The 14,935-nt window shown below is 41.5% G+C and overlaps 1 protein-coding gene across 2 annotated transcripts; it reads left to right on the forward strand.

The window, feature by feature from the left end:
• The first annotated feature begins 1,164 nt into the window (after nucleotides 1–1,164).
• PSMB2 (proteasome 20S subunit beta 2) lies at nucleotides 1,165–12,352 on the forward strand. 2 transcript variants are annotated; one of them, XM_059830878.1, is made up of 6 exons: nucleotides 1,165–1,304; nucleotides 3,553–3,675; nucleotides 4,260–4,330; nucleotides 9,489–9,651; nucleotides 11,161–11,210; nucleotides 12,129–12,352. In XM_059830878.1, the coding sequence occupies exons 1-6, from the start codon at nucleotides 1,214–1,216 to the stop codon at nucleotides 12,234–12,236; spliced, it is 606 nt and encodes a 201-aa protein (XP_059686861.1). In that variant the 5' UTR covers nucleotides 1,165–1,213; the 3' UTR covers nucleotides 12,237–12,352. The 2 variants fall into 2 exon arrangements, with proteins under 2 accessions (XP_059686861.1, XP_059686862.1); XM_059830879.1 differs by having other exon boundaries at nucleotides 1,165–1,229.
• The last annotated feature ends 2,583 nt before the right edge of the window (nucleotides 12,353–14,935 follow it).

The raw sequence follows: 14,935 nt of genomic DNA on the forward strand, positions 1-14,935 counted from the left end.
CATGGACAAAAAAAATTCCTTTATTGGCTCAATAGGTGAGTCAAGCTAGGGCTTTGATCGTGGGCGATTCTGCTTGGGATAGTGTTTGGGGTGGCAGGAGTGACTCCGGACCGGACGGGCATGCACCTGTAGTAACCGGCTGCGCACCGGCCGGCTGTCACCGCAGACCACGGCAGGAGCTGCAGGCAGCCCGGCACAGTGGCTCGGGGCTCAGCTCTGCACGCAGCTGGCACTGCCGGCTATTCCTGACACACAAAGATGGGCAGCAAATAAATCACTCCATCGCTCCTGGAAGGATTTCACTGCCTCTTCACAGTTCAGTTCCTTTCGACTACATAGATCAGAGGCTGCAGGAGTGCCAGTCATGTATTTCCAAAAGAATCTGTGCCTAAGGAACAGTTGTGGTGCAAGCAGGGTTTAGAGGGTTTTCTTTCCTCTCGGACCTCCACGGAACGCCGTCAGGAAGCACCAGCCCTTCGCTCTAGCTCAGACCGCCAAGCCAGTTCGGCTTTATTCCACAGAGCGTGGGGCTGAAGTGGGATGTGCCATTACCACCACTCCATTTTCTGCACTGGGACTCTGCCTTGGAACTGTGCTCTTCAACAGCGAACGCCGTTGTGTTTTGGATGGGAATGGCGCCAAGGACCCACCCCCACAGGGTTTCTGGCCCCAACTACAACCCCAGGACATCTCCCCGCCAGGAAACCCAGCTCTGCCTGCAGCCGCCATCGCCTCCAGTGCGCCCCAGTCCCCACAGAGCGCGGCAGCGTGCCGGCCTACGGCAGAGCGCGGGGGAGCACACCGGCGGCTCAGCCCCCCCGAGCTCCCTTCCCGACGGATCGGTGCCCCGCGCCTGCGGCCCGGGGGACAGGGCTCCGTGAGGGGCCCGCGGGACACCGACAGCCCAGCCAGCGCCTCGCGCCATCCCCGTGCCCCTTCCAGGTGCCGCCCCCCGGCTGGTTAGGGCCAGCCCTGTGGCTGGCGAAGGCGGCTATAAAACGGGGGAACGGGGCCCGCCCGGCCGCCTCCTTTGCCTCAGGCCGCCCCGCGCGCCGCCGCCCCACGTGACTCCGTCCCCGGGGCGGGCGGCTCTCGCGAGCGCCGGCGGTGGCGTCATCGCTGCGCGCCGGCGCTTGTGCGCGAGCGGGTGGGAGGCGGCGGCGCTTCGCTGTGTCACGACGCGGCCTGAGGGGACGGCGGAGCGCGGCGGGCCATGGAGTACCTCATCGGCATCCAGGGCCCCGACTACGTCCTGGTAGCCGCCGACACGGTGGCGGCCTCCAGCATCGTCCAGATGAAGCACGGTGAGAGGCGAGGCCCGCGCGGCGCGAGCAGCCCCGCCGCAGCTCCGGGGGGCCCGTTAGCTCTGCCCCACCCGGGGCAGGCCCGGCGGGGAGCCCCGGCCGAGGCGGACCGGCCCTGGGCGGGCAGGGTGTCCTTGGGCTCCAGTCACGGGCACGCGTCCAGGGCTGGGCTCCCTGAATGTGGTTAGGGCGCTCTGAGGCTCTGGCTGCGGCTGAGGAAAGGCTCTTAAAGTAGGCAGGTGTGGGTGGCGATAAAGGCTGCCGAGTGTTTCAGTTTAGGCTTTATTCGTTGTAGGGGCTGCTGGCCGGTCTCTGTCACTCAGAGTGAGCCTAGGTCTGAAAGGGCTGGTTGCTCAGAGTGAAGGTTCCAAGCCTGAGCCAATATGACTGCACTGTGTTGGGTTGTCATGTTAACCTGCCCGTTCAGGTAAGCTTTGACTTGTGAACCCAAACCCGCAATATAGATGCGTTAAAAAAAACTGCACAGAGATAATGATGAGTGAGATTAAATGCTTGCTTGTGTCTAATTCACTGTTAAAATGAAATTCATGGAAAAAAAATATTGGAAGTAAAAGCATAAGTGAAATTCATAGCACAAGGCATGTGACCCAAACTGTAACGTGTTTTTGGTTTCTTTATGTGGTAAAACATCTGGGGGATTATCAACCCTTCGAAATTCTTGAAAATGAGTTTTTCTGCCTGCTGTTGCAATCACCTAGACTAGAAGCTTGTTTACAAGGTGTAGTGATCTTTTTGCTCTAAATACTGTGGTTTAGAAGCTCTTTTATAAAAAAATCTTAGATTGCAGTATTGATAAACATCCCATAAAATCACAAATGTTATAGCTAGCAGTGCTTCTACCTGAAATATTTCACTCCAGGTCTGTAAAAGTCAATTGGAGTAGCGTTAGAAAGATGGCTGTGAAAGGTGGTGGCACATACAAAACATTGTTTAAAGTGATTATATTTGTATTTTGTAAATTAATGTTGGTTCTAAGTAGGTTTATTGATAAACTTTAAGGAAAATAGGACATAGAATTTATTTGTCTTTGGGGAGAGAAAAAACAAATTTCAGGTATTTGTTGAGAGTATTGGCCTTTACTAATACTTGCTTTAATTTGTAAATTGATTGCAAGGGCTGATCAGTGTCACTGGCCTTTCCTGACCTCTCAAGACATGCAGCTTCTGTGCAGCTGCTGGGTGCTTTAATAACTCTTGAAATCGTATTACAGGATTGTGACACTCATACCTGTCTTGCAGCAGAGATTATTCAGCAGCATTTAGTAAACTGAAAGTGGAGTTCAGAGGTGGAGGTTTAGCGTTGTTCCATAGACCTACCTTCAGGATAGAGAAGTGCTCTTCCTTTCACGCCAACAGCTACTTGAATTTTTCTGTCTCGGATATCTGAGTGCCAGTCTGCTAATTAGATGAGACTGCAGTGTTAGAGTGAGCACAGAATTGTCTTCAGTGTTGTCATTGTGACAACTTGGATTCCCTCAGATACACACAGACAAGTTTTTTAAACTGCAATTATGAGTAAGTGTAGCTTGCCGTTCCTTAATTTCCGTGTGTATCAGTGGGCTGTTTAATAATTTATAATCAATATTTAAATGTTCTTTTTTTTTTTACAAAAAATAATGACAAGCAAAAGCGTGTTTCTGAAAGTCTCACTTGCCTAAATTGCTAATTTTTGAGATAGTGGTGGATATCAGGAAAAGGGGATCATTTGACGAGGAATTTCATTCTGGATTTCCTAAGATTGCTTTTGCTTGATGTGTAAATATTTCAGCTTTATGCTAAAGGATTTGCTTCTGATGCAGTATATTTAGATAAAGTAGAACGGTCACTGAGCAAAATTCTTATTCCCAAACACAGGAAGCACCATGTATAATGTTAAACTTTGTCTGGACGCAGTATTCTATGTAAAGTCTTAGTCTTTCTTTCTATTTAAGAACAACTATGCATTTCCAAAATGCTCCCCTTCCTGCAGGAAGCACTCTGTGCATTTCAGCTTTGTTTCTCTTGGTGATGTGTTTAACAAGCCTTGTGTACTGTGCCACCAACTGTGAGAAGCTGAGTGTTAGGGTTTGCTCAGGAAGACTTTTCTGGTAGTGCTCCAGGTCATAATGTAGTTATCAGGGTCTCTTACTGTCTTGCTTCTGAAAGAAATCATGATGTGTTATGATACTGGCAAAATAATTTAGTCTTTCTCATGACCATGGCTCTTAACATTATTTTTCTTCGCCTAGACCATGACAAAATGTTTAAGATGAGTGAAAAGATCTTACTCCTGTGCGTTGGGGAGGCTGGAGACACTGTACAGTTCGCAGAATACATTCAGAAAAATGTTCAGCTCTACAAAATGAGAAATGGTGAGTGAAGAACAGTTACTCACTGGGGGTTTGGAAGCAGAGTTAATGATAGGTATAGTTTACAGTTGAATGTTGGTGGAAAGTAGTGCTGTTCTCAAAGCTTCTCTAGCTTTAAGGATTTCTGTATTTTGTGTCAAGCAAAGGTGGTAGTGAAGGCAGGATGAAGAAGTGGAGATTGGGTTATATAGTATAAACCAAGAGGTTTGTCCAAAGCCCAGCTGATCTATTTGTAATATAAATGACACAATAATAGGTTTGTTAGTAAAATACTTCTCTTACATGTCTATTGCATGACAACTGTTACCAGTTTTCCTGATATACTGGACTGAAACTCAGGCTACATGCCCATAGTATTCTAATTTTTTGAAGCTATGTATTTTAATGGTCTACACAGATACGAGCTACCTGGATTTTGAGGGCCCTTTTTATGCTTGTAGCTTTCAGAATAAACTGGAATTAGACAAATTGCTTAACATTTTGTCACTAAAGAATATCTTGTTATTTCAAAATAGGAATGGAAAGTCAGGAAGTGAAACATGAATGTGGATTTGTACTGTTATCAAATACACGCATTTCTTCTCCAGGTTATGAATTGTCTCCTACTGCAGCTGCAAACTTCACACGACGAAACCTAGCTGACTATCTTCGGAGTCGAGTGAGTAATAGCTGAAAGATTTTGGCAAAGGCTTACAGGGGGAAATTTCCATTTTCAAGTAATGGAGTCTGATGAAAAAAGTGGCGGCTTCTGTCTTTAGTGATGAATTCACTTTGCTGAAAGGATGTTTTATTAAAACATAACTTGATTTGCTTATTTAAAAAAACTTATCACATCACTTATCAATAACTGATACAACTATAGTCTTAAAATTCCAGCCTTGGCCCCAATAAGCATTTTGTCACAAACACTGCAGACAGCGAAGTGAATTAAGCCTCTTTAACATCGAGATAAGGTTGTCAGTTTTCATGCAAATGCACTGAATCCGTTTAATCTTCTTGGAAAATGATTTAATAGAGCAAAGCTGTTTGATGTACTTAGCAAAACAAGTCCCTTTTGTAAACAGCAACATGAGGCTTTTGGTAAATATCAAGTCCAAGTTGGAGCTGTATTTTCAAGTTACTAAACTGCAATTACTGATTTTTGTCATGGTAATGTTTTCATAGTATGGAAAGATGTCATGAAAGGGCAAATGGACTTTTAAAGATCCAAGGTTAGGAAGCATTTCATCAGCATTCTTCTCACTGTGCTATACAAAAAAACCAAGAAGATATAGGATGTGGAGAATGAAGTTCAACAGCTCTCTCAGGGATAGGGCATGGGATAAATTATGCTGCTATTCTAACAATATTCTAACAATATACTGCACAGGCCTGAAATGATGTTTTACAGTAGGAAATAAAGGCCAGTATTACGATCAGAGCTGTATTGTTGAGAATTATGCATCTGTGGAGTGAGGTCCAGACCCTTGTTCAAGAACTCATCCACGGGAACAGCCTAAGGTCATTGTTCTCATTTGCGACATGGATGACAGCTGAAGGTAGCAAGTTTTCAATTTAGTAAAGTTAGAGTGAGTCAGTGGAACTGAGTGCAGGGTCCTGCCTCAGTCTCATACACGAAACACTACTCTTCGGGTTTAAATGACTTAGTCAACTACATGGATTAAGCATGGTTGGTAGATGGTGGTTGGCAGTGATGCTGCTTGCTTTAGCTTTTGCTCAGATGTGATTTGGAAGGTCTGTGTGTGTGTTGTGGAATTCTGTGCAGGTTTTGAGGTTGATGTGAAGGAGTAATGCTGCTTGGTGCCTGGCCGAGGTGGCTGTTGGCTGCCTGGTGCTGGTGCCTTGTCTCAAGGGCATCTGACCTGCACAGATGGTGTAGGTGAGGCTGATGCTGAATGTCTGTCCTCTTAAGCAGAAGTCACTGTTTCTTAACATATGATTTAAAGTACCACTAACAGGAGTAATTTAACAGACTTTTTGGTAAAGTTGGCCAGCAGGATGTGGCACTGTTGTCTTCCTCTCTGCCATGTCCCTTGAGGCCTGATCCTCCCTGTGTCTCCCCTCCTTCCTGAGCCCATGCCGGTCTTCAGCTCACATGCTCCAGATGGGCAGCACAGTGGGGAGGACACTGGCGAAGGCAGATGTGTTTATTTACCGGAGACAAAATGTTGTGCTGTTGCAGATGGCAATGCCCTGGAGCAAGTGGCACACTCTGACACTACTGTCACACTACAGTGATCTCTATACTGTAGGGAGAACTCTTTTTCTTTAAACATAGCACTTAATGATTTGTTTGTGGGATTTAGAATTTGATGATACAAACCTTGCCATCACAATTTTTTTCCCCATGAATTTTGTTACATTTTCTTTGTAATTTGTGGGATACCAGAAGGATTGACACTAGCTCTCTATCTATTTAAATTGCATATAGGATTCCTGGAGGCTACTAATTTAATTATGTGGATGATAAAAATTAAAAGATAAAACATGCCACTGCCTCCTGTTAGGCGCAGGAAAATAGTTTAGAAGTAAAAAGTTTGATGGGGGGAAAACGTAGTTTGTTGCTGTATTGCCATTCACTGTGTGAAGCTGTTTCTGTTACGGAGGGCTGGAGAGTATGCCAGGGGAGGTTTAGGCTGGATATTAGGAAAAATTTCTTTACCGAGAGAGTGGTCAACCATGGGAACAGGCTGCCCAGGAGGTGGTGGAGTCATCGTCACTGGAGGTGTTCAAGGAATGTGTAGACGTGGCACTGCGGGACATGCTTTAGTGGGCATGGTGGTGTGGGGTTGATGGTTGGACTTGATGATCTTACAGGTCTTTTCCAACCTTAATGATTCTGTGGGTGGCTAACACTAAACCGTACTTTTTCAGGCATTATACTGTTGTCATGGCTCAGCCCAAAATAGAGCTTGTTCTGTGTTGTTAATCATCATCTGGATTCCTCCCTATGTTATCTAGTTTGATTTAATTTGTGAACCTTGTGGCTCATGTAGGCCAAGTTCCTGAGATCTTGGGGATTGCTGTCTTGTAAGGCGGTGTCTTGAAGTTGTTCTTTTGGTGGAAAGTGTCAAGTGTAATGACACTGGGCTTGTAACTTAAGGCCATTACATTACTGTGCTCTTTTACTGAATAGTCAACATGTGGTTTTTCATGACATCTTTTTAAAACATGGGTTTTATACTTCAGAGTAGGATCTGAAAAAAAAATCTTTGTTGATTTCCATTTGTGTTGCAACTGAGACAAACGTAGAAACTGCTTTGGAGCCAACTGGCTTTTGCGTAGGTGAGTGGTGCTGTAGTTCCTCTTCCACTGTTACCTTCTCCAGTGTCACGCTTGATTCATCTGCTGAATCAAGGGCTGGGTTTAGTACATTTAACATACTGCTGAGGTTGTGTGGTGGTGGTGAATGGGAAAAATAGCCCCCTGCCCCTCCACACCTGATGAAGTTCAATTTCTTGTTGTGATGCTATGTTTAATTATAGGTGACAGGGTCTGGCCTGAGTCCAGAGGAAGACTGTCAGTTCCTCTCTCCTTGTCCACGCTTGGCAGGATGCTTCCTCACGCCCACCTTTCCCCCCTTGCTGTCACTTTGGCTTCCGCCAGATGTCACAGCGCTGCTTGTCACCGCCCAGCCTCCCACTGCTGATCTTGTTGTTTTAGTGTATTTATCACAACTGTTCTCTTCAGCTGTAAATTCTGAAGACTTTCACACATCTCTTAATTGCTGTAGTTATTTTAAATCAAACAGCAGAAAGTGCAAAGCTACTTGGGATGAGAAATACTGCCTCTAATAGGAAGGTTAAGTTTGGAAAAAAAAAATTTTAGTCTATCCTGGAGTGTTAGTAATCCACTCATTTGGTAGCCCTTCAATCACACCAGTCTCCTAAAGCGTTTAGAACTGTTGGTGTGGATTTGGTTACAAAAACCAAGGCTGCCTTTGGAATGGACACTGGGATGTACAAGGAATACTAGTCCCAGCATAGAGATGTTAGTCCTGCTAAGACAGCGCTAAGGTGCTGTCTGCAAATTTCATTTGTAAGCACGGAAGTAGTAAATAGATGATGTCTATTTTCTAATGTTTAAATCCTACCTTTCTTGAATAATAGGAGGGCATGGGTGACACTTTATTTACGTTTGAGTTCTAGGAAGTTGTCTCATAGACCATTAGTGAGAGAACTTACAACTGAAAAACAGCTTACAGATTTGTTAAAGTCTGTGTAACACCATTTATTTATGGTTGAGTATCTCGCATATGCCAATGTTGGTAATTCAAAGTCACACAGTAATTTGAGTGATCTTGTGTCATGGCTCTTAAGTATCAACTTGTGTGATGTTTCAGAATAAATAAATGATGAAATACAGACTAATTAAACGAATACAGCTGCATGGTAACTTGGTTCCAAATATTCTCAAATGCTTTGAAGATTAAATCACGCAATTTACAGTGATGTTTGATATATAACTGTAGCCTGCTCTATTCTTTCTTACTATCTGGTGAAAGTCAAAATATAGTATCCTATAGTATTTTTTTGAGTGCAAATTCACTGTGCTTATTATCAAAATGAACTTTTTCCTGTGATAAAGTTAATGTTTTGGCTTTAGGGTGAAATGGTGTTTGCTTGTTCTAATCTATTGTTAGTTGCATCATCATTTTTTTCCTCATTTTGTTTCTTTGTTGATCTAGACTTTCCAGCATTTTAAGAGATATCCCATTAGTATGATTAATAAGAAACATTATATAAATGTGAAAATACTGGAAGTATATAAAAGCAGTTTTTAAAAAAGATATAAAATTCCTACATTTAAAAATAATACAGTGCGTGCATGCTTCATGGTCTTATAAAGTACAGGTCTCAGAAGAAGATGTATAGGGACATCTGCTTTATTTGTTATAGTGAAACACGCTACACCTAAAACACAAAGGAAATGGCTAAGGAATTGCTAGACTTGCAAGTACAGCACAATAAAAAGGCATGTTTACATTAATGCAGTTGCATGGTCTTGTTGGTAAGATGTAGCTATTTCTCAGTCTATTTGATAGGCTCTTGCTGAAGTCATAAACAAGAATCAGAGAAGACAGCAGCTAAAGCAGACTAAATTTCTAGTTCAAGAAAACTCTTTCCAACCAAACAAAAAGCTACTGCTAATATGATGTTGCAGTATCTTAGTAGTCAGTTTTGAATAGAAATAAACCAATTCCTGAGATCTTCTTCATTCACTTGGTCAAGTTAACCTAATATTAAAGATTAAACTTGGTACATGCAATAAAAATCCAACTATCAGTTAACAAGACAGCATAACACTGTATATAACTGTTTGCACTGTGTGTAAGCTTTCATATGTGCTAAAATGGTCTATGCTTAGCAGTAGTGTGACTGAGAAAAGAGCATGGTAAGTTAACAAAGAAGTTCTTATAAACTGCAAAATGTTCACGTTGTGCTCACGTGTTGACAGTAAAAATCTGCAAGTTTTATGCTGAGATGAAAGAATCTGGTGTGAAAACATAATTAAAATTTTCTTAAGTTTGAATGTGCCATGAAAGCTTTAAAAAAAAAAAACAAACCACACTAGTTTTCAGGAGAATCAGAGTTTTGTTTTTATTTGCTTCTGCATTCCATATTACCCAAAGACCTTATCGTTTTTAGACTGAGATCCATAATCTCCTGCAGACAGTATTGGTGTAATTGCTAGTAGCATTTTATGGCAAAGACTTGTGAAACCAACTGTGTTGCTATTCTGTAGGTGGCATGGGGAATTAAGATTCCAAGACTTGGGTGTGGCTGCTTTAATGAAAACACGGTTTCTGTTTGTAGACCCCTTATCATGTCAACCTTCTCCTGGCTGGCTATGATGACCATGAAGGTCCTGCGCTTTATTACATGGATTACCTTGCGGCTCTGGCTAAAGCTCCTTTTGCAGCACATGGCTATGGTGCATTCCTTACCCTCAGCATCCTTGACCGCTATTACAAGCCAAGTAAGTGGAGTCTATGGAGAAGAAAATTCTCCTGTTACCGATTAATAAATTAAAGGCTTAAACTGAGAGATTGACATTTGCTGAGTCAGATAGTCCAGCGCAATTGCTGTGATGCTACAGATTTGAACTTGACTTTTTGTTAGAAAAATGTAGCTTTAAAGATTGCCTTCTGTTTTTGCTGAAATGGTAATGTGAAACTAGTCAACTCCTTAAAGTGCTTTCCTGTTTGAAGCATAGCAGACTGTAAGTGAAGGAAGTTTCAATTTATTCTAAAACATGACTAGACTTTCCTGGACCATTAGCTGCTAGCAGTCTGTTTTTAATAAATAAGATTTTGATAACGTTATCTTCTACTTGCTTGTCTGTTGGCTATGACATGTGCATTTTCCCAGAGTATCAATCTTCAGAGGGCAGTCCCAGATCGTACTGCTCCATATCTTGGATTGGCTTTGTGTGTGATATATTAAAAACATACAAGTGAAAAGATATTCCTAGTAAGATTATCTTCAGGACTCTGAAGTGGTGGTCATGAAGATTAGTTGGTTTGATTTACAGTTTTATGCACGTGGTAACTGTTGATCATAATTCTTGTACATGTCTGTACCTGTCTAAAGGTTAGGTTTAGAATCATAATCCAATTCTTACACTGCCAAGGAATAAACATGGCCCCATCCCCACTTTACAGGTGAGGAAATGAACAATGCTCCAAGCTTTGTACTTCTGACATCTTTGGCTTTAGCTACAGAACTTTACTCCTGTGTGCAAAGCTGAGTTTAGTCTCATAGCAGAGCTGTTTTCTTAGTAATCCTTTCATCTATCTCCTGCAAGAAATGTAGCTATAAACTGACAATTTTATTCTAATGGGACTTCTGCCTGAACAGCGGATGCGGGTCTGGAACAAACTCTAGAAACAAGTTTTGTGAGATCCACAGAGCTTAGTTGTCTTCTAAACATGTCCCTTGAAAATGATACTGCTCCATTTTCACCATTCCTTGTGAAAAGGGAAAAATAGTGAGCTACAATATGTTGTCATGGCTTGCCATCCCTATGGAGTGCTGGATTTTATCCTAATGTGTGAGAATAGCAAGGGCATCACACACGTGCCTTTCCCATTATTAAAACTAATACCCAGCAGGGAACGTAGCACTAAAACCAATCTCCGCCGACTGTCACTGACTTGCAGCCGGCTGCGGACAGATGGAGCTGATTTAAAACAGTAATAAACTCGAGGAGAGAGAGACGGCTCGACTTCTCCGAAGCCCAGTCCCTGGCCATGGGAGGCAAAATTCCGTCATGCTTCCCATTCAGTGTAACAAATCGATTCTCAATGGCTTGTTGCAGCGTGAGCGCTTCGGTGCAGGGCGTCCTCAGTACATCTGGAAAGTGTTTTCTGTGAGCTGGGAAGGAGAGTTTTTGGTGCTCAGCTGAAAAGTTGTTTAAATTTAATAAAGTTTCTGTTGAGAGAGATGGCCTCTAATTAAATCAATCTGTGGATGTTTTCTCTTTCAGGTATCACACGTGAGGAAGCTGTGGAGCTCCTACAAAAATGTCTAGAGGAGGTGAGTTGCCAAACTTAGGCCCTTATGAACTTGAGAAAGGAATGTTTGTTTGCATTCATTTGCTGATATTTTCCTGTTCCTCTTCTTGCATTTTTTGCTGTCTTTGCCAGAGGGGTAGTAAATGCACATTGACCAGATGTGGAATTGCTACTGAGGAAAAGGATTTGTGGGCACTTGCATTGTCTTAGCATGGTTCATGTCATCCAGAACATAAACTTGAAGCTTAATCACTTTTCTTCTGCTTCTTCCATGCTTAGCATAATATTGATACACAGTCTTTGACTTCTTCCTTTTATGTTTCTTCTGAACATAATGCAAGCATCCTTCTGTTACTTGTATTCCACTTAACCAGTATATACTTCTAAATGTACTTCTCTTCCGGCTTGTGAAGTGATATCTTAACTGAGGTAAAGATTTGACCTTAAAGTTCATGATCAATTTTAACATGAACATAACCTTTCAGACTCCAAGGCTTTTATTGTAGGAAAATATTCTTTATCCTTGTCTTTAAGAGATTGAATCGAATGTAATTGGGAGGAAACATCTGGGGAAACCTCAGGTAGAAGTACTCTAAAGAGGTTCTGTTTGAAGTATCTTTTTGATACATACACTTCGTGCCCGAAGTTGTAGCCCACTCTAGTTTTCCTGCTTAAATATCTTCCTTGTTAACAGGCTTGTGTATTTTGCATCTCTAGGCTAGGCTTGCCTTACATGGATAGTCTTATAACAGAGAACAAACTCATACTAATTGATTCCTGAGCAGTGAAATAAACACTCTAGTTCCTCATATTTCAGGTCACTAGGACCAGGATGGAAATTTTGATGTGCAACAGCATATCCCTTAAATTATGCTCTCCTCTTTTATTTAAGCTTTGAATGAATCTCATCTCTTTTGTCTTTTTGTCTTTTGTTAAACAGCTTCAGAAACGCTTCATCCTAAATCTGACTTCTTTCAACGCCCGGTTCATTGACAAAGATGGCATCCATGAAGTGGACAATATACCCCTTCCAAAAGCGATGTCCTAACCCCTGAGATCTTTCTTCAGCAGTCTTCTTTTTTTGTTCACTTTTGGTTTTTTCTATTCATTTGAAGCACACAAGTCATGTACTGCACTGGGAGATCGAATAAAGATTGACATTTATATAGCCAGTTTCATCTTTTTTTTATTCCACTGATCCTTCCTGAGAGTATTTAAGTAAATTGTTCCACGGTGAAGGTGAAACTTGATTTATTGTTAATGGGTGCACATTCAGGTTACTTGTATTTCTTTCCTTTTCTGAGATTTCTACTCCCCCTCTAAGTTTTCTTATGTGTGGGAAAACTGGTACTATATTTTCTATGTGGCAGTGTGCTGTCATCCACTCTCATAACTGGATATTAAAGCTCAGCAAACACTGGGCAAGTGTTTCATGCTAAACATACACCATCTACTTTATTTTTCCAAAGACATTACTACTGTTTGCTTTATATAAAAAAAAAAAATCAGGTTTTCAAAGACTTAATTTGCTTTTGTTATACTTTGTTTCAATCTATTCCAAGTGAAAGGTGCAAGAACAGATTTTCAAGTAGAACAGATTTTAAAATGCTAGTGTTGTTTTTAGCTCACCTGGCCATGGTTGTGTTACTGGGAAAGAATATTCTCCTGCTGGCACAGTAGGCTCATAACTACATTAAGTGTTTTAAATACAAACCAATGTATCAATTGATTTATCTTAATTGATGTGTCTATACATTTAGAACATGAAAAGTTAAATGAGAAATAAAACTGCAGCACTTTTCATAAATCTTTGAATTACTCTTAACTAGCTAGAGCTTTGTTTCCGCAAGAATAATCAGTGATCTGTCTAGGCTGTAGATGATGCTTCCATATGAAAACTCCGTTCACAGAACAGCCTCAGATAATTATCATGTGGCTGTTACTTGCAGTCTGCCCAGAAGTGATTCTTCCAAGAATAATTTTCATTGGGACTGCTTCCCTACTTGAATTTGCACTGGATGAGTTAACTGTTTAGAATGCTCTGTTTGGGTGCTTATTTTATGTTTCAATAAGCTTGGAAAAAGAATCTTGGAAATAGAAGGATGGATGTGTACAAGACTGTGTGCAGACTATTACTTGTGTGGCACAGCATAACACCTCAGTTCTCAGCTGGGAAAGGTAAGTGGCATACCTAACTGTCCTTATTTGTCAAAGCTTTTTTGGGCTTGCCTCGGTAGTGTGTTTGAGAATGTTAGTCTCTTCCCCAAAAAGTTGCTGGACTTGAAGACCAAGTATTCCCATCTTTGAACAGGTGAGAACTGGATTAGAGACTGAGACTCGCTTAATGTCACAGAAAAAAATGTGCAGCTCCAGTGCCTTAACTCATCCTGCCTCTTAAGGCTGCCCTTACTTAAATCTAATTCTTAACTGAAGTCCCATCAGGCTTTATAGTTTAATTCTTTCCAGAATGAGTTTAATTATCAGTTGGTTTTGTTGTTGTAATTGCTGCAGTGGCTTCTATTTAAGGCCAGTGGCATATTTTTGTCTTGTAAAAACCTTTTCAGACTTTCAAGAAAGGAAGTCCCCAGCCTGATTGTTTTCTCTTGGCAGGTCACATTTACTGTGAGTAGAGTCTGAGCATTCTAGTTCTGTGATTGAAATCTCACCCCTTCATGTTGCATTAATGTATTTGTTTAGCTTAATATGCAGCATCTCTAATTTATTTTACCACTGATGTTGAATGTTTTTGCAGGTTTCTTGTCTCTTCAAATTCATCATTGCAGAGTGACTGAGCTGATGTGATATTTTTGTCACTGCATATCAAAGCAGTGATGCCTCCTTATTGGAGGTATTCATGATTTCAGACACCAAAACTGGGGTGTGGTGCTATTAGATCATGTGAGTCTGGCAGAGAATCTGCCTGGAGTTTTTATTGGCACCTATTTGCATGCAGGTGATTAATAAACATAAAACAATTATTCCCTTGCAAACACCCTTGTTGGATTTGGTTTGGAGTGGAACATATGTTTTGCCTGAGGGCAGGGCCCAGGATCTGAATCCCCCATTGAATGAAAGATATAAGGGGTTGCATCAGAAGCCAACAGAGCAGCAACCTCTAGGAATTAATAAATACAGACCTTTATTGCAAAGCAGTAGAACAAAAGAATTGGCCCACAATGAGATTGGACACTAGCCTCTAATGAAGCAGATTCTTTTGAGGACTTTCCAAGAATTACACTTTTTAAGGAAAGATGTAATACTTTTGCTGTGTAACTTTGGATTGTTTTAAAGGTCTACAGTGCTGATCTTTAAATTCAGAAACATTCAACTTTCATTTTTAAGAGTAATATATGGAATCTTCTTGAAAAAAATCAATGTTTTAAGTTTCCCATTTGCATTACTTAAGGAGAAGAAAACCTCTTACCTGCTTCAAGTTTAGCCCTAAAGGTTTTGGAAACCGTATTTTGCCTAGAATCCAGGAATACCTTTTAGAAAGAATTCACCTTTCCATTTGAAAAGCATCTGTATTTATCACGGCAGACCTCTCTTTCATAAGAAATCTCTGAAAGAATTGAGCACTGCAAGAAAGTACTGCTTTCTACTAACAAGTTTTTGGTTCTTCATATTATAAAAAATTAATGTGGTAAACCAAGGTAACGTATTCCCAGGGCATTGTAGCCACAGTGAGCTGTTCTGCTTTGCTTTGGCTGGTAATTCTGACCATATGTTTTACTACCAAAGCCTCAG

This window comes from Gavia stellata, chromosome 29, assembly GCF_030936135.1.
Source record: "Gavia stellata isolate bGavSte3 chromosome 29, bGavSte3.hap2, whole genome shotgun sequence".
Taxonomy (NCBI): domain Eukaryota; kingdom Metazoa; phylum Chordata; class Aves; order Gaviiformes; family Gaviidae; genus Gavia; species Gavia stellata.